Source organism: Pipra filicauda, unplaced genomic scaffold (assembly GCF_003945595.2).
Source record: "Pipra filicauda isolate LSUMZ 115617 unplaced genomic scaffold, ASM394559v2 scaffold61_size3293851_pilon, whole genome shotgun sequence".
NCBI classification, from domain to species: Eukaryota; Metazoa; Chordata; class Aves; order Passeriformes; family Pipridae; genus Pipra; species Pipra filicauda.
In genome coordinates this window covers 2160829-2181973 of record NW_024104776.1, presented here as the reverse complement: position 1 = coordinate 2181973, position 21145 = coordinate 2160829, and the positions used below count along the sequence as shown (strand labels likewise).

Genomic DNA, 21145 nt, shown 5'->3' with positions numbered 1-21145 from the left:
GAAAAAAAATTTATGTACCTACAGATTTTATATTTTCTTCTAGTGTTATTGCTCTAGTTTATTCTGTAGTTTAAGAGATTAAGCTGATATCTACTGCATAAGTTTTTTTCATCTAAATTGCTACAACAGCATAATTGCCACCAAATAAAACTTGGTGAAAAAGGAAACCCAAACAACACTACACTTTCTCCGACACTGTTCGTGCCACCCATTTGCTCTTCATCAAATACATGATGTAATTTTTAGTGAATTTGAAGCAAGAGTTCAGCAGCTAGTTGACAAATAAATACTACAGGGTTTGCAGAAGCACATTTTTCAGCCCAATCTAACTTGAACTTTAAACCCTTGACTCATTTGTCATTTCAAATTCCTTTTGAAAAGCTATTCATCTACTGTATTTCCCATTCACATACAAATATAAATAATGACCAAAAAGTTGGAAAACAAACTAAACAAAGCAAAAGATCTCCAAATTAATTAGAGTGGCAACCAAATGCGAAATATGATACAATAAAAATACAGATTTTTAAAAATATTACATTTCAGAATATCGTGTAATATGTATTTCCTCTTAGAATTTACTTAACAAGAAAGTACCGGTCTTTACCCTTCAAAATCAATTCATCTCTTTTGAAATACATGAATAAATATTGCTATTTTCTGGATTCTTCCCACTGTAATTTTAAGTGTAGCATGTACTCATGAGGTTTTATTGCACACTGGAAAGAATGTGCTAGCTTCATGTACTGTCCTGCAGGTTACAAGGGAAGAATAATAAGATTTTAGCTCCTATATTCACTTTAGACTTTAAGCCAGAGGAGGCCATGGAGGCTATTAAGAAACCTGCAGTTCTCTGAAATTAATGAAAAGTGAAGATGTGCCATGTTTTATTTCTGTGTTTAGTAGATTAGAAAAAGACTGTGAACATCAGAAAAACAGTATCCATAAATGTTGAAAAGCTTTGCCCTAGCACAGTAGCATGCATGGAGAGACCAATCTTGATATTCAGAATATTGGATGGATCAGACCCTTATAAGGTAGACTATTCCATTTGCACAATCTCCCATAGTTGCTCATATATAAAAAATTAACAAATTAAAAAATATATTAAATTGTATTATCCTATATTGCTTTGCTTAAAACCAGGTTATTTTTATACCAATCATTGCACCTGGATATGATAATGATAATAGTAATAGCAATTAAAAACCTTTGCCTGTCATTATCTTGTCAGTTTGACAAACTACTATGGTAGAGCACTACATTGTCTGGAAAGACCTGAAGCTATGTGTGCATGTGTCTCTGACATACACACACACACATATATATAACTATACAATGCTGTAAGGATTTGGCAGCCTCCCAGAAAACATACTGATTTGCTTACCTTAAAATAATTCTTAAGTTTAAACTTTTGGACTTATAGTGCTCTGAAGTATATACTATAAGTAAGGTAAATTCATAATTCTGCTGTCAGATATATGCCTTTTGCCTTCCCCATGAAAACATGCAATATTCTGATGAAGCTTGCAGAGGTCAATTTCCCACCCTGGAGACTCATTAGAGTTTTGAAGAAAAATGTTTCTTGGTTTCTCTGTCTACCTTGTGTACATCAATCCTGACTCACTAGATAATGTAATATTTGTTAGAACTTCTTCTTCTAGCTGCAAAGGACATCTGCAGTGTTTTGAGGCAGGTTCTGTTCTGTTTGCAACACTCCCCCTCTGACACCCACACCTTGAGGAAGAGCAGCGAGGCTGAGATGGTCAAAGGTCAGTAGGACTGGGCTTGACATGGTGCAGAGTTGAGGAACTGGGGGGACAGAGGCAAAACAGGAAGGGTAAAAAAAAGTATTAGGTAGTAGGAAATGGGACAGAGGAAGACTGGGAGAAGAAGCGGTGATTAACAGAGCAGATGGGAACAGGGAAACAATCCTCAACCATGCACGTAAAACTAAGAGCTGTGGGTCTCAATTCTGCAATTTTTAGCTCATGAGATGTTTGATTTTGCAACTATTACCCTTGCATGGATGTAGTAGCAATGGGCAATAGGACAGCCTAACTATAAGTCTTACCTTTCCTTCATACATTTCCTCCACCGTTTGATTTTTTCACTTTTTCCCTGTGCTGAGTAGAGGATAAATTCTGAAGTTCTGTATCACATCTCTCCACCCAAAATGGTTGTAAGGCCAATTCTGTCTCTGTCTTTCTGCCAGTAACAATTTGTTTTCCAAGAGTAAAGGAGGAGGAGAAGGCAGACAACTTTTCAGAATAACCGATGTGAATGAACTGATTAATATCTCTACTGAATGAAATTAACTTTGTTTTATATATGATTGAAAGAAATAAAGTTAGTGTTTTTCCTATATTAAGGGTTTTCCTAACCTCCAGTCTGTGGTCTTACGAGGCAGTTATCTCAGTTCTATAACTCAGTTCTCTGTTGAACATACATGAGTTATCTCCACGGGAAAAGAGTTGGAAAAGAATATATAGAATTTTCATTTCTTGACATTTATAAGGGCAGTAATCTTATTTTATCTAGTTTAATCTTCTTTCACTGAAAACTTGCTTTCCCTAATAGCCATCAAATATTCAACCAATATTTAAATTTTAATTATTATGAGTTTGGTTTCTTATCCATGTGTTGTGTTTACTGCATAAAAGCTTTCAATGAGGATTTGATCATATTTAGATATTCAACCACAGAGAGGAATATAAAAAAATTAATTAAAAATTATATAGTCTATGAGCTTACCAACAGCATTAAGCAACAAACCTATAGAATAAACATTAAAATAATAGTTTAAATAACTCTTTCTTCTAAAAATAAAAATGTATTTAAGCAGATCCTGCTATTCAGGGAATGAAAAAAGGTGAAGGTTTCAATACCATAAAGCTAGATACTTGAGATTTGGAACGGACAGAGCCAAAAGGATGTAAAATCTGATTGGTGTGCATGCTACAGTATTATATCCTGCAGGAACAGTAAATTATGGCTACAAATTGATATATTGTAACATCAACAAAGTTGCTGAACTTTTATGCTTATGTCGAATTCAAAGTGAAAAGTTTATTTGAAAGTTGGCTCTCAAAAAGGATTTTTTTTCCCCTTAGTAAAACACTGTGAAGAATTGCATTTGATGCTGTTGCTTCTGCAGTGGAGATATTAAGTACCTTGAAAGGATATCTAGTTATTTTATTTTTTTTAATGGATATATATACATTTTTCATAGTGGAGCTGACGACTCAAAGAATTGTGATTCAGTGGGTCTTGGGAAATGAGTCACTTCATGGGGATTGATTGATTCTAAACTTATAGCACCATAGCAACTCTTCCTCCAATCTAGAGTTTAAAATAATCACATTTTTTGACCTACCAAGCTGGCAGCCAGGAATCACCAGGGCACTATTTCAATGAATATGAGATATTACATTGTGTTGTGCAAAATGTATGTGGGAAAAGAATATTGAGTGATATGTAACAGCTTTGTAAAGACAAGATCTTGCATGCTTCTTCTACTAGATAAAAAAATCCCAGGCAAAGGAGAAACTGCACAACATCCTGATTCTATTAGCTTGTGCAAAATAAGGAAATACTAATATTCTTTCTCTAGAGCTTTAGAATTGGTCTTCCAGAAAATTTATATTCATAATTACATATATTTTCTATGTCCTTCATTCTCAAAATTGAATCTATTTTCTAAACTGACATCAACAATGAATTTATGTCATGTCACATTTATTAAGACTTTGAATAGCTTGTTTTCATTCATAAAGTTTATTCTCATCTGTCAGATGTAGATGGGAAAATGCATTTCCCCAGGTCCTTAATCTAATTAAGAAATCAGTTTAAAAAAATAAATCATAAATTTTTATTCTTTTTTATATATTCTATATTTTCTATTTAACTATAAAATGTCTAAGCTAAGTTGCTGTCCTTTTTGAATGCTTTTACCTATAGGTCTTTGAAAATGAGAAATACATTTGTGCAAAATGGTTTTGATTGATACTTCTACAATTTAAAAAGGCAGGCTGATCTTGAGCAGGAATTTCATGAGACACTACTGTGTTGTTTGCATGCTCACAATCCCTAAAAAAGTCTCTTTATCACTAATTTTTTGGGTTTTGTAGTTTAGTAGAACACACACAGAAGCAAATGTAAGGAGATGGTGGATGGATTACTTATGAACATTTAGAGGAACATAACAGAAGGAGAGTTTCCATGTTGTTTGACTTGCATAGAACACTACAATTGTGTTTGCCCTCTCTATTAAATTGGAAAGCCAAAGTGTCTTTGATCAATGACCTGCTGAAACTATAGCCCTCTTTTCTACACTTTCAGTTGCTAAACTGAAATAGTGATTTAATGTCAGCACAGAAATGGCTTTCAATATTAGAAAGAAAGATTTAATAACCAGACAGTTCAACTCTTTTTTTTTTTTTTCATTGTGACTAACAACGTAATGCCCCCAGCATCAACCACATTGCTTCTTATAGGTTTGGAAAAGTTCAGTTAATGAGGATATTTTTATATTATGCTGATTACGTCCAACAGTATATTATATATCATACATATTGTTGGTGTGTGTATATATATATATATCTATATATCTCAACAGTATATGTATTATCTGCTTATCTGCAAAGACACTTTTCTTAATATTATCTTCTTTTGTGTTTTGTGTCTGAAATAAATATCCACCCCAGTAAGCACAGGCATTTTGACATCATTCTATAAATGTTCCAAAAGGAAAAACTTGGCATATGATTGCATGAACAAGATGCACCATTTCTATTTCACTTTTATTATTTAGAAGTGATTAGGTCACTAGTGGAGCAAGTATTTCGCTAAATCGCCAACATTTTTTGAGGCAACAAACAATTAGATTTCAATATGTGATTTTTTTTCTAATCTTCTTAATTATGGAAATAACACATTTTTTATTCCAATGGGATTGAATTCATTCAATGACTATTATGTACGGTAGAGATAACCATTGTATTATTCTGAAAGCTAACCTTAGGTATTGCATGATTTTCTGAACTATTGATAGAGTAGCACCATGATTGTTCTTAAAATGATCTTTCCTGAAATATTTCTGTCACGGAACACCATTAGTAGATCGATTAATAATATTACTAGCTTGTATTAAACAGCAAAGTGCTTTACTGATGATAATAAATATCATAGTCCTAAAATGTGATTTTATGGAGAAGTTTTAAAAGAATAACACAAGTTGCAAAACAGTTGTAAAAGAAAGACCCTTCTTTTTACAAATCATTTGGAATTTCAACTTTTCTGAATGTATCAGAGTAAGTGGATGACTTTATGCTGAACATTATAAATGTGTATCATTGCCCAGATTAGCTAATGGTCTTCAGCAAGAGTTTTAAAACATTTTTTCTAGTCAACTGTGTATTTTCTGGTTCTTAAAGATTCTTCAAAAGATAATTTGTCATGACAGTTTCTGTGTCAGCAGCTCTTTTCTTTATTCCTGAGAGCTTTAATTAAATCTTTTAGATGTGCTTATCACTTCCCAGCACATATTTCAGTTATATTTTATTCTGAAGATGAGAAGAGTAACTTTCTTCTAGTTTTCAGACAGCAACGTGAAGCATTTTTATGACACAGCTTCTTTCAACAACATTTCCAAAAAGTTAAAGCTTACATTGAGTACTTTTTTTTTTAGGGTAGCAGGTTTGTCATCCATACTTAAAAGCCTTCTGCTGTGCTTTGCACTTAGTGTCACTTGCAAAAAAATATTAGTGTATGTTACTCATTTTTTTTGAAAGAAATTTCTGAGATGCTTTTAAAGAATTGATTTTGTCTGCTTGCCCACACTGGAGGCATGTTTAAAAACATAGAAGCAAACAAAAAATGTGGAGATTTTTGAAGCATCATCACAGATCTGTAGTGACCACCATTAAAATTCAACAAGTTTCACATAGAACAATCTGAGAAAAATTCCCCAGGGTGTGGTATCATCACATCACAGCAGTAGCTGGACTAAAGTTACATTTCAATAAAAATTCTTTATTTGCAATCAATAGACTTAATAAGAGGAAGCCATATGATCAATATTTAGATTTTGAAGAGGTATAGATTTTCAAAACTTAGGCCAAACTATTTACTTGAAACACACAGAGCAGTTTTTGGTTATAGGGAATTTCATTTTAGAAAACATTTAGTAAATATAAGTGTATATTCTTTATTGCATTGTAGTTTCAAATAAAAAATTGGAAGCACTAAAAAAATTCAGAAGCACTAAAATTTTTGTGCTGGACATCTAAATGAAAAATGAATACATCTGCCCAGAACTGATCTACCAGAAAGCTTGCAATTTGCTGTAAAGTATATTGCTTCAGCATAATTAAGAAATTAATTGATATATTCACAACAAATAGACACAGCAGAAAAATGAGAATGTGGAAAGTAGTGTAAAAGAGGAACATTAATTAGAAAGTGATGCATGGCCAAGTGCTGGGATTTATGAGTAATAATGCACTTTGCAGAAGGTCCTGCAAACCTGTCATTTGAATGATTAATTATTTTCATAAGTACCTAGAAGACTTACTTCCATATTCTAGTGAAATGAGATATCTTTGGATGGGATGATAGGAAACTGTAGTGCTAGAGAAGCAATATTGTAAAATTTCTGCCAAATAGGCTATCTTGTGTGAAACTGGAGCATACATCAAAAATTAAAAGAGAGTTCTGATGCTTCCAGTGTTACATATTTTAACAAGGTGCAGCTTTGTTGGAGTCCATTACTATTATAATGGATTTTAATTCTTAAGGGACATTTATGGAGATGTTATTTCAACATTTTTAAGGCCATATTTGATCTCAAAAAAGAAATAAAATATATTATAATTATCTGAATTACTTAAATTCAATTTAGCATTGATTGCAATGAAATGTAGGGGTAATGATAGCCCAAAGTCTTTGAAAGAAGAAACTGTAATTTCGCCTCATCCTTGAAGTTGTAATGCATGCAAAATACCACTGGACTTTACTGGACAGAGAGAAATCGCTTTCTGAAACCAAATAGCCTGAATTTTGTGTTCTCTTTTGCTGCACTTTGAGACATTGGTACTGCTTTAATGTAAAACATAAACCCATGTTTATGAATCTGAAAGTTTCTCCCCAGTCAGTAAGGCTTTGTGTCTTAAATACAGTTTGACACAAAACCCAGCAGAAACAAAACATCCTCCAAGTTCTAGCAGAGTGCATTTCACACTTATAATTCTTCTTGTGCCACTTTAAACCCCGGGCATGAAAAACACCCCCTTAATTTCAGGTGTTGTTCTGTATGCTCAGTACTGCCTAATGAGTATAACAGAATAGTATCACTCAAAATTCCATCTAAACTGGTGTCCTCTTTCTAGTGGTGGACAAAAGTGGGTCTGTGCAAGAATTTAAAAGCAAAGCAGATAGGTAGACATATGTCTCAGGGGATCGTGCAAGATTCCAGGAAAATCCAGATCAAGGATTCTCAGTAAGAAGTGGTATCTTTTAAGCCTTATATTGAGTTTTCTTTTATTAAATTGTTCAATTGCTTTCTGGACCCCTGTAAAGCTTTTATAACAGTCTAATACAAGAGGTCTCAAGACTTAATTGTGTTCTGTTAGAAGTTACTCTCCTTTGCATCAAAGATGCCTTTTGCCAGTTTCATCCGCTGCTCCCTGTTTTCATTTTTGATAGAGGTTGTGACCTATTCCTATTCACTCCATCATATGCATCCTGAAGTTTGTTTAGTCACCCCTGCTGTGCAAGCCAGACCAGACATTTGTTTACATGTATGTGGTTCTGCAAACCTTTCCTTGATTTGGTGTGATTTCTTCTCAGATACTGTAAATATTGTGCTCAGTATTCAGGATGTGGTCATTTTATTGGATTAATATAGCAGCATAGCTATTGTATCCTCTATTTCTTTTCTAACACTTTACTTTTTTTTAACAACTGTTTTTCCTACAAGGAAGACAATAACATATTCTCAAAACCAACAGGACCACTAAAAAAAATATTAGTTTTCTAAATGAAATAATTCAGAAGTTTTCAACTTCAACTACAGCTTATTTAGATTATTTAGAATCTACTTATCTATAAGTAATCAGAAGTTAGTTATTCCTGTATTAAATTTTTCTTCTTTCTCTGAATACTAACAGTTTGATGATGCTTTCCACTGAATTGATCTCACTGTCACTACATTGATCTCAAACTATCATCTTTAGAGATCCTGAATGAGGACGTGCTAAATTGTTTCTTGAGCCTATTTCAAACTCCAAATATTGCACTTTTTTACTTCTATCCTTTTATTCAGAGAAATAGTAATGTATTTTTCTATATCCATTATGGTGTGCTTCAGTTAAAAAAAAAAAAAAAAAGAAAAATTAGTGTATTTAGCTACAAAAAATTTAGTGTCAAGGAGGATGTGTCAATATGGGCCTGTCAGCATTTGTGGTGCTTACAGGGTGGTGCTTCTTTATTATTATCTGTAAACTATTTGTCAACATTACTTTTTCATTATTGTTGTCATGTTTCAACTGAGATGTGTTTCAAAATTTAGAAAATATATAGAAAAAAAGAACACTCTTATAGTTCTTAGATTCATATCTCAGAAGTCTGTTCTTCCACCAGACATAAGATGTTTTAAGTCAAACAGCATCTCAGACTTGGAGAATGCTAATGTATTCCTCTTAGAAGGACTTTCATGTCTTCATTCTGGAGATGACAGTGCCACTAAGGAAGTTCTTTCCCTTCCCAGTAGAGTGATACTTGTCATAAAAATTTCCAAGTGATAATTGTGTCAAACTGAAAGACTGTAAAGTTTAAGATTATTCATATTATTTGCATACTGTTTTTAAATTTCTAGGTTATAAGGAAGGAAGACTTAAGAAAACTTAGAAATTCTTACTAACATTAAAAGAGTTGTTCCATGGAAATGATTTATGTATGCTCAGAATTCGTGTTAGTTTTGTGAAAATAGCTCTGTGAATGTTAGATACATTCTACAGTGTGGAGCTGTCAGTGGTGCTTCTTACACAATTTTCAGGGGGAAAATTGTTTCTCACATCAGGCTTATGAATAATTAAATGCTGTGTCTTCTTATTCAGATACACATACACTCATACACATACATCCATTTGTAACAAACAGACTTCTATATATTCATATATCATTATATTAACCTCAGTTTTCTAATATAACTTGAAAGAGATGAGCTACTTACCTCACCAAAATGTCATGGCCACTCCTTACTAGAATCTAATAGAGAATAATTCTAATACTCTCTGTGCATCAGTTGATGGAGTTAATGTAATTATACTGGCACAAAACTGAAGAAATCCAGCACCTACAACACAACATATGAATAGAGTTCAGAACAATATGATGAAACAAGGAGTTTCATTTTTTGCGTTTCCTAAATTTAGCATAGATTATGTATGTGCCTCTGACTTCTACATATTCTATGGATTTCTCATCTTCTATAAAATGCTGCTAAACTTCCTAAAATCTAAGAAAATCTATCATGCCATATTCTCAAACTGATTTTGTTATTTCTGATCCCGGTAGAATGATACTTACTCTAAATCCCCTGCTGTGATTCATAATTTTTAGGAAATAATGAGAATACATTGAATAAGCTATGCTTGGTTTAAGGACATAACAAAAAGCTGGATTCTATTTCTGATCACAGAAAAGCATGTCAGTCCAATACCCTATTAATTTTAATGCCATAAATAGAAAGATTTTATTTTTTTTTATTATTGCATCAATATTTTGAGAAGCAGAGATTTTCAGGTATTGAAAGAATATTGTGGCAAATTTGATCTTTGGAAGCAGCAAAAGATTTAGAGATCTGAAAAACCAAGGAATTGCAAAGCAACAGCTAGAAGGAGATTTGTAACAGTAACAAAGTTAATCAATCCAAACAAAAAAGAAAAAATACAAGATTTTTGTATTGTTACTGAAAGACAGAAAGAATGTTCAATATATAAGACCTTTTCTATTATCAAAAGCAATAAGTAAAATTGCAGCAGATGGAAAATTAAACTTGACTACATATAATCGGAGCTACTAATATTCCATCTTTATATGTATGCTTTTTTAAAAAACTTTTGAGCATAAATGTACAATAAACCAACAGTTGTGCATGCTTCAGCTTTTGAATATGTCAAATGGATGGATGGGCTGCTTTGCAAGGAAAGAGGCAGAGAGCTGAGGGGGCTATGAATGAGAATTACACAATCGTGAAGGCGCTAGATAAACTGAGCATGGCATCGTTGTTGACCAAATATAACAACTAGGGGGCACTGAATCCTGAATGAGAGTACAAATAACAGAGGCAGCAAACAGACACAGCAGTTTACACAGTCTTTTGCACAGCAAAGGGCAGAAGATGGATATGGGAAACCACAGAACAGTCAATCTCACCTTGATCCCTGGTAACAGGTACAGCTAATCCTGAAAACCATTTCCAAGCATACTGAGGAGAAGAACATGGCTGTAAGCAGTCAGCATGGATTTCTAAGGAGGAAGTCATGACTGATCAACCTGGTATAGTCTTCTGCAATGAAATGTCTAGCTTTCTAGATGATGGGAGATCAATGGATGTTGTCTATCTTGACATTAGTAATACTTTCAACAGTGTCTGTCATAACATACTCATAGACGATCTGATGCAGTACAGAATAAATAAATTAAAAGTTAGGTGACTGGAAAGTTAGATGAACTACTGGGCTAAAAGATTTGTCCTTAGTGAAATGAAGTCCAGCTGGAGGGCTGTCATTAGTGATATACCCCAGTGGTCAATGCTGGTGATAGCACTGTCTAACTACAATAATCATCTGGATTATGGGACAGAGAGCCATCTCAGGAGATGACACAAAACAGGTAAGAGTCATTAATAGACCAGGTATTTCTGCTGTCATTTAGAGGGACATCAAGAGGGTGGAGGGATGGACAGACACTGACTTCATAAAGCTCAAATGGAAATGCCAAATCCTGCACTTGTGTAGGAACAAACCCTTGCAGTAGAGCAGACTTGGGGCTACCTGGCTGAAAAATAGCTTTGCAGAAAGGGAGGTGGAGGATCCTCTTGGACAATATGCTGATAATGAGTCAGCAATGCACCCTCAAGGCAATGAAGGCTGACAACATTAGAATAAGCACAGCCATGAAGTAGAGGGAGATGACCCTTTCCCTCTACTCAGCACTAGTGAGGTTCTGAACCCCCAGTGTAGGAAAGATGCGGACATACTGTAAGGAGTCTACAAAGGTTTGCAGAAATGATTGAGGACTTCACTGCTGTGAACCTGTCTCAAAAGATTTCTCAGACTAAGCGTATTATCTCTTCTGAATTTCTGGACAACAGGTCAATAAGGCAATCCTGAAAGTACTGAGCAGGAATGCATCCTCAGATATTCCTGATACAATGGTTCTGGATGCTGGAGGAGTATCAGAAAAAAAGGACAGTAAAAACACATCCATTTTGTTATTAATTTTGTCCTGGCACTGTCATAATCCAGAGACACTAAAATTAGACTTTTCAAAGGAGTGTGTAAATAATAGGTCAATTTATCCTGAACTGTATTGAGAATTTGGTATATCATGAATGTAATTGAGATATGGAAAAACTTGAGGCATCTTTTCTTACAGAAAAAAAAAAGCAATTTAGAAAAGTAATATTTTTTTCTTCCAGATCTATGAATGGCATTTGGCAAATAGCAATTTGTTTTACCTTGGTAAATAGATAAAACTTTGTTACAAAAAAAGGACAAGGAAAAAAGTAAGAATTCTCTTTATCTTATCTACTTGTGTATTATCTCCTATCTGTAACTGCTTTACTCTTTCTCTGCTTTTGTCTTTATCTGCTTTACTACCATGTAGGGATCAGCGCTTGCCCCCTGATGTTTGCATGCATAAGATAATTTTACTGGTCCTGAGAACACCTGTACTATTTTATCAGACATGGTAGGTCCTAAGATAATGAAACCCTCACATCACTAGATTACCATCACCATTCATTGCTTTTCACTTCAGTTCCCACATGATTTCAGCAGTCAAAGCCCTACAAACCACAGAACTGGAGATTAGTGACTTGTGGTATTTGAAAGCTGAGGTCCCAAATTCCAGTTAGGTGATTTTCTAGCTGCATGCTATCTTTAACAGCTGGTGAGATAGTAGCTGCTATCATTTCAGAATTTGAAGCTGGGCAGAGTGGAAGGGAGTAGAATAAGTAATTGTAATGCACACATTCACATTCTATCTTTAGCCTTACAAGTCTTAAAAGAAATGCTTTCACTGTTGCAAAGCTCGTAATCGCAGCACAGCAGTTGTGCACAGTATTTGTTTCTACTCCAGCCGGTTCAAGAGATACCAGACTTTAATACTGTCAAAGATGAGCAGTGTTTTGGGCAATGATCCAAGGCAGAATATGACCTATGGCATAACTTCCTAGTGCTTCCCAGAACGCTCATATAATTTTCATTCAAAGATTATAAATAGGAGGCATAATACTGAATGATACCACAGTATAGTAAGCAATATTTTCAGAAATTAAATTATTTATTTTGTTGAACGCACATTTTTTTTCCTTATTTTGAAGAGAACTTCACTTTCAGTTTAAATATTAGCATGGTGTGGTGTTTTCAGAGTGAAAAACTAGTACAAAGAACCTCAGATATAATTCTGAAGATATCCCATTCAGTTTCAAGACATCTTTGGATGGAGAACAGGACATGGGTAAGGGAAGTGGGGAGGAAAGTTAATGTCTGCTACAGGGATGCACCTTTCATACCTGGAAGAAGTAAGAGGAAAGTAATGAAGATGCGTGTTGAGCAACTGTTGAAAGTTAAGAATTCTGAAAGGGTATCATAGAATCATAGAATCATAGAATAGGTTGGGTTGGAAAAGACCTCCAAGATCATCAAGTCCAACCCCGATCCAACTCCAATTACTATATCATGGCACTAAGGGCCATGTCCAATCTCTTTTTAAAAACCTCCAGGGATGGTGAATCCACCACCTCTTTGGGTAGGCCGTTCCAATGCCTGATAACCCTCTCTGTAAAGAATTTCTTCCTAACATCTAACCTAAACCTCCCCTGGCAGAGCTTGAGCCCATGTCCCCTTGTCCTATTGTTGGTTGCCCGGGAGAAGAGACCAACCCCCACCTGGCTATAACCTCCCTTCAGGTAGTTGAAGAGAGTGATGAGGTCGCCTTTAAGCCTTCTCTTCTCCAGACCAAACAACCCCAGCTCCCTCAGCCTCTCCTCACAGGACTTGTGCTCAAGTCCCTTCACCAGCCTCGTTGCTCTTCTCTGGACCCGCTCCAGCACCTCAATATCCTTCCTGAAGATAAAAGGAACTAAATTGAAGTTGGCAACCATGTAATTATTGGGAAGGGAAATGATCATGCTTTTTATCGGCCTGAAGATTACGTAGGTGAAAATATTACTGTGGCAAGTGAATCTTAATGTATAAAAAAAAGGAATGAGAAAAGAGCTTGTTCTAAGTGTACTTTCTTAACCTTTCTTCAGCTATTAAAAAAAAACCCTTCCATGCAAATCAGGAGTGTGTATATTACTTATAACTTCTCTGTAGGACCAGAAGAATTATTCCTGTCTTCAGAATCAGAAGGTATTTTGTAAAGAAATATTGAAGCATGTTACATCAACAAGTCTTATAGTACCTATTTGTAAGTCCTAATACAACCATCTATACTATCTACTTCCTTCAATATTCCTGACATCTGCCTTTCAATTTTTACTTTTAAATGTGTTTAAATTTTGAGTGCTTGGAATATGAATGTAGAACACAATGATTTAGATAACGAGAAAAATGGCAAAGTCAGTTTGTATTTAGTCTTCATGTATGCTTAGTAATATTAAAAGAGCTGGAGGATGCTTTGTATTCAAATATAAGGAAATTTTCTGTTATTGTACTATGGAAGAAATTAAATATTTATTGGCACAATTGCATGAGACTGATAAATAGTGACAGACATAGGGAAAAAAAGTATTTTCAAGCAATTTTTGAAAAGTGTAGGTTTTTTACCTTCTTTCACTGTAAAAGCATATGATATGAACATTCTGGTTCATTCCAGTAGGTTCAGAGTATTCCAAAAACCAAAGGTAGAAAGGCCGAATTTTTTTATTTCTTGTGTTTATTTTTTTGGGGAGAGAGTGGACTGAATTTTTCTTCTGTCATGTAATTGAAAGAAAGAGTGGCTTTATTTGGTTATGCCATAGCCTGGTATGATCATATTATAAAATATTAGAATTGAAGAAAGATGTTATTATTCAAAGCCAACTGAGTAAAAATATGTGATTACCTGAGAATGCAGTGGTGCATCCACCTCTCACCCCTTGCCCTGGTTTTGAGCTACCCTAAAAAACTTGTTTCACAACAATTAAGGAAAAATAATTAAAGAAAAAGGAGAGCTTTTCAAAGGTCATTTTAATTCTTATTATATGTCAGAACAGTGAAACAATTATTTTACAAATGGGAATGATTCTTCTTTTGAAAAACCTCACTGTTAACAAGACCTGAATTTACAAAAGGAGTCCTTTCCTGCTAGGTAGACACTGAGTACTATTTATCCTGACCTGTAGTTTTGATCTGTATAGTTACAGAAATACAGAAGTAAAATGTTGCTTGTAGTTTGCAGTACCAAAAGTTTGATCAAAATTGTAATTTTTGTCATATTCTACTTTAGAGAAAATATTAAATGTAATTATACAGTAAATTTCATTGGTCCCTATTGTAACACACTGTGCCCACAAATGTACTACAGAAATTTATTCTGAGACAAATTTTGAAGTTAAAGTGGGTTATAATTATATAGGAAAACACAAATATCTTCTTGTAGAAAATCAAAGAATAAATTTTTATGAGTTCAAAAAAAAAAATGAATGAGAAATACAGAAAAACATGGCATAAGGTCTTGTGGCTCTCAAAAAAGATACAACATTTAACATTTGAAGAAAAATTCATGCTGTTTGAGAGCTCGTATAGTATTTTTAATATTGGAATGGCGTAGTGGATGAGTTTGCACTGGGTCTAAGATATTTCTGCTGTGTAAAAATATGAAACCTAATTCAATATCCATATGTTCACTCACGATCTTTCACAGTCCCCTAATGCTAAAGGGCAAATGTGTTTTAATTAAATCAGAAGCTAACATAAATCCGTGGTCTATAATTTGGGCAGCAACCTGTAATTCTACTCAGAATATTAATTATTTTAGTCATTAATAAATGTCTAAAAGTAAGGTGTAGTTTATACCAGTAAAGATGCTAGCTCAAGTTTATAATGATTTCCTTTCTTAACTCGAATTTGGTTTCATACCAGAGATCCCTTCCTTCTACACCCACACTTGGAAATAATCTATGCATGACTTTTCAAATAGTTTTGCATAGCACCACAGCCACTGGTGAGACAGAAAATGAAAAATCATAGTGGATCTGGGCTGACATTTATTATTATTAAATGAACTCTCACCCTTTATATTTTAAAAATATGTATTCAGGATATTACTTATTTGTCTAATGATTTATTTGAAAAAACGTTTCTGATGCAAGTATCTGAGATGTTGTAGGGGATATTTTTACTCGAATTTCATTTTCTATATCAAACTTATGAAATAGTATATGACTCTTTTAGAAAGGAACATAAGATAATTAACAGTATTCCTTTGAGAAGAGAACTATTTTTTAGTTTCCATGAGGAGCCTTGAAATCAAACAGGAACCTTGGTAGGATTGACCTAGTGTGGGAAAGTTCAGCCCTTATAGGAGGCATGTGAAATCTCTCAAGTACCAAAGAGAGAGATAATGTGTTTTACAAATAAATTTCATCTTACCTTTGGAAATCCTGAGGTTCCTTAAACTTTAGGTTTTCAAGAATAAGTGTTTCTTGATGTATTTCCTTTAACACTGTTACACTAGTCCCTTACTATTTTGCCACTAATTTATACTCCTGGGAAATACCCACATCTGTCCTTGGGAAGTCATCATTGATTAAAACAAACAACAACCCTGTAATGTCTCTCTGTAGCATCATTACAGCAAATTGTGTGAGGATTAAATAAGACGACAATAATAATTTAAGTATCATGTGTAGCTACCTTAAAATAGTTTTATCTAGCTCTTCCTTTTAATTAAGGTTTGGAAAGAATCCCATCTTACATTAATACTTACTGTGCACTTACACTAAAAAAAAAAAAAGATTAATTTATACGGCATTGAAAAATTTTAAAATGTTCTGTGGAGAAACGCACACGCAAACTATATTAATCGAGCTCTAAATTTGTGATGCTAAACAAAGAAAGCAAGGAAATGCACAGTGAAGCAGGAAATGTACCATATGTTATTGTATACCTGGGCACAATGGGGACACTATCTTAATGGCTTTCTTAATGTTCCTGTTGTACTAGATATCAGTGGACATATGGTATGCTGCCTTTTTATGCTTGTGTATTTTCATGATTTTGTTACTGACTTTGATAGCATTTTCTATTTGTCTACTGTTAGGAAAAAGGTTTTAAAATGTTTTGCTCTGGAGTCTGAAATCCATGCATTTTATTTTGATTATTCATTTGTATTATTAGTTTTTTACTTTTATCTTTCTTCTTAAGCAGTTGTATATTACTTTTATTATTAGGCTTTCCACAGTTTTAGTCTCTTTTTGGCAATAATTTGGAATACAGTTGTGCAGTCTTTCCATGTACAGAGGGGTTTTGACTCACTGTCAGTGCTGGCCAAACAGATGGCTAAAGCAACAGCAGCAGCTGCAGAGCTCACCAGGCTTTGAACAACTATGATGGTACAATGATAGAATCATAGAGTTATAGAATTATTTAGAATGGAAAAGGTCTTTAAGATCATTGAGTTCATCCATTAACCCAGCACCGCCAAGTTCAACATTAAACCATTTCCCCACGTGCTATCTATCTTTTGAATACCTCCAGGAATGGTGGCTCAATCACTTCCCTGGGCAGCTGGTTCCATGACAACCCTTTCGGTGAAGAAATTTTTCTTAATATCTGATGTAAACCTCCCCTTGCACAACCTGAGGCCATTTTCTCTTGTCCTGTTGCTTGTTACTTGAGTAACAAGCAATTGGCTTCTTCCCTGCCTGCCCCAAGGAACCTCAACAAGCTCCAGTTGGCAGCAGGCAAGTGCAGAATTACTCAGAGGAAATATAACTTGTAAACAGAGAAGAGCAACTGAGCCAAATCCTTTTGACATGACTTACTCCAGTTATATACTGGCAAATATTCTCTTGGTTACAGCTGTGACCTCAGGAGTTCTTATAGGAGGTGTTTGAAGACTGTTGTAAAGCAGTGGGGAGATAAAAAGGAGTTGCTATCAATAGGCACTCTTAAGTGTTTTGTGTTGTTACACATCAGGACTAGTCTTTTAAATAAGATTGTCTATATGCTAGTGATTTCTAGCAGGTGTGAGTACTTTTGTCTAAACTTTCAAAGCTTACCATTCTATATATTCATGCAGCGGTTTTAGTAGCAGCTCATGATATTTTCAGCTACATTAATCTAATTATGAAACAGAAGGCAGAATAAAACTCTCTTAACTTTTTATAGATGTCAGATAGCTGTATGTGACATCTAGAAATGCAGGACTAAGTGTTTCTGAAATGCTTAAGTAAGAAATACTTTAAAAACAAATAACATGGTTTGTCCTGAAAATTTACTATGTGTATTCCCAGTGGAACAGGAGGTAATTTAAGCCCACAGCCATAAGTTACAGCTATTGTTTTTTCATATATTTTAGTTTACTTTCTTTAATTTAAAACTTTTTCAATTGCTAATTTTAGGGATTCTATTTTTTAAGTTTATATTAACATATTTTTAATTAGCAAATGAATGGAAAAGATAGAACTATGACTAATATTGCACAGGTATTTTAATAAGGAATTGTTAACAGAACTTGTATAGATTTTTTTTTAAGGCAAAGTCATTATTGAAAATCATTAAATTAAAGTAATTAAAAAGGAAGCAGCCATCTCATTCAAAAAGATTCCAGTAAAATTTGATAATGACAACTAAGTTTCTGAGCAGCCCAGTCTTGTGTATCCGGCAGGGTGAAGAATTTGCCAGTTTATTGATTCTTACTGATGTAGGGCTTGGCAATCAGTTTGTATCTGGAATTAGTAGGCATGTTCATCAGTAGACAGGAGCATCATGAGGTCTGTGACGCTATAAACAATCACATGGCTATGCTAGCTCAAAGGCTTTTATAATTGGGCAGCTTAAATGATTTTGACAGGTGATGCTGTTTTTATTAAGAACATGATTGTTTTATAAGTAGACAGATTATATTACATGTGTATTCATAATGGCATGACTGACCCATCCACACTGTCAGGAAATGGGTTACAACTACAAAGAAGCAACAAGGTATCACCTGTTATATCTGATTATTAAAATTATTAGAAATGCCTCTCCCCAAATTAAGGTGCAAACAAGATCATATGCCAAAGTCAATTGTATGTTTTTTATTTAACAATAAATGTGAGGCAGAAAGAGAGAGATAGAAAGAAATAGAAAAAAGGAGAGGCAGGGGAAAAAAGAGAGTGACACAGAAAGATTAAATAGAAAATATATCACCACTCCATGTAACCCAGTGGCATTCCGTGAATCCTCTTCTTCTGGTCTTCTTGGTGGTGAGGGTCTCAAGTTCCCATCACAGCCCAAATTCCAGTCAGGAGGCATATTCGGGAAGGGGTGTGTTTCAGTGGTCACAGACAGGTAGTTGCTTTCTTGCAGTTTGACAAAAAGTCTTTCTATGATTTTGACAATATTTAAGACATTAAAACATTTCATTCTATCACACCACCACAGTGTTCCACAGCTTTGTAAAAAAGTCTCAGGTTCCCTGATATGTTGTTCAAACAACAAGAAGACTTTTTAGGGTCCCAGAGTCAGGAATAAACCAATTGGTTTGTGGATTCCATTTTCTGAAAACTTGTTCAAGATACATAAAAAAAATAATAATAAAAAGACTAGAAATACAGTAAATTGCACTGTTGCTTGCGGTAGAATGTCAATGAAAGCGCAAAGATGGCATGGAGAGAATTGAAGATTCTTTAAGCTTAAAGCACAGGAAATTTTCAATTAACCATGGATGAAATGAAAACTAGTAATATATAGAAATAGTTTGGATCTGCCAGGATTTCTTTACTCTTACATGCAGTCTTCTCGAGTCAGTTTGTAGTGTAACTACTTCGGGCAATACTTAAGATCCTTAATTTTGATAAATCTCACTTATTCTATAAAAGGCTACTTTCTGTTCATTGTGCTCTGAATTCCTCAGAGCATAATAGCCTGTTTCTGGTGCCCAATTGGAGTGGATGTTCTTGGTCTGCTGCACATTGTTTTTAGAATGTGATTTATCAACCCCAGAATTATAAAAACTAATATATTTTTAGCATGGTTATGTTTTAATTATAATCTTTATGGTGATCACTTTTTTTGTAAATAATCTCTCGCTATTGTTATTAATATAATATGAAGATATTATGCTGAACTAGTACCTGAATTCTGTCAAATGAAGGGTTTGAGATATCTTTGATCTTTTTCACTATTTCCCACTTTCTCTTCTCATGAGTTACAAGTAAGTACTTTAAATGTATCTTGAATAACAATAGGACTGCAGTTCAGAACTGCCAATCAATAAATAATGGCTTCTAGTCATCAAAAGTGTAGCTTGCTTCTCACTGTGAAAGAAAATGCCAAGTAATTGCTCTGAAACCCTATACTTTTTTGTTCTTTATTAAGGTATCAGCTGAAAAGGTATCTGGTATGTACTATAAAGTTAAAAATTCTGAAAGATTTTCTTATCAAAATTCTACTGTTTCCTACTGAAATTTTTTCTTAGATGAAATTTGATCTCCAATTGTTTTAGCTTCAGTTGACTTTTCTGCTTCATGTTGCCATCACACCATTTTAAAAATTTTGTTTCAGAGCAAGGAGGTGGAAGAAAGTGAACACAGGATTTGGGACCAGACGAAGTTCCTTGTATGTTGCTGGAGATTCTCCCAAGACAGTGAGTGAAGATACAGGAGATCATCAAACAACCCTGCCAGCAGCAAGACCAACAGCAAAGAGGAGGAGCAAACAACTTATATTCTTCATAAAGACTTACATGAAAATGTAATTGAAGAAGTGCACGTCGGACATATAAAGGAACACTGCGTGCATTATTTTTACGTATTCCTGATTTTTTGATAGGAGCAAGGGAAACGATAGTGTCAGTGGGTACAAATTTAGAATTTTTGTTGGCCATTATCTGTCCTTCCTTTCTAGTTGTCTTAATGGCTCTCTTCTAAAGTAAAATGTGGATTTGAATTAACATGTCCTATATTTTATCTTTGGGGAAAAGTACTTTAGAATGTGCATGGCATAGCTGAGAGGTTCACATTCTGTCCTGGAAAGACAATGAGTCTGAAGTAGAAGTCGGTGGTTTGCTTCTTGCTTTGCTCTTGCATTTTGCTTTCATATAGCAGTGAGCAAATACACCTGTACTTCAGGTCTTCCTGCAAATGATTGGAAGCTGAGATCTACATGTTTTTCTGACCCTCCCTGAGCTTTTGTCTGCTGCTGGAGATGGAATGCTAAAGCAGAAGGATCTGTGTTTTGACTGCCTTCATACTTTCTTAACCCTACTTCGTGTCTATAAATGCTGACCTAATCCCAGTCATTACCTCTCAGGACAGACTAAGGGATATACAATGAGGGAATATTGTCTTTTTCTGTTGTCAGTGCTAATACACAAGTTCATCAACAAGGTATACAGAGATACTGTGAGATAATGTATTTTTAAATAGAGTTTAAACATTTTAAACTTCTAAGAATGGACAATAAAATAAGATTCGTAATATTTTTTTCATAATCCAAACTTCCTCCCTTTATTAGTTCACTGGTTCAAGGTTTTTTATTAAACAAAATGTTCTGGTCTTGTTCCCTGCGTTGTGAAATGACGCACTGACTTTCTCTAAAACTCCATCTACTTTTCTTCTACCAGCGTCTTCTTGCCACCTCAGTGTGTAACAGCAGTATTGAAAACCTTGATGTGCACAGTATTAATGGAAAGTGCATAATTATTGATTTTCAAATGCTAT

At 34.4% G+C, this 21145-nt stretch overlaps 1 protein-coding gene across 1 annotated transcript in view; it reads left to right on the top strand.

Moving 5' to 3' along the window:
• CCDC102B (coiled-coil domain containing 102B) overlaps window positions 1-20131 on the top strand; it is a 129565-nt gene extending 109434 nt beyond the window's left edge. Inside the window, 1 exon segment of the mRNA XM_027723124.2 lies at window positions 19995-20131. Coding sequence (XP_027578925.2) covers window positions 19995-20078 — 84 coding nt within the window. The 3' untranslated portion in view covers window positions 20079-20131.
• Window positions 20132-21145: the final 1014 nt, after the last annotated feature.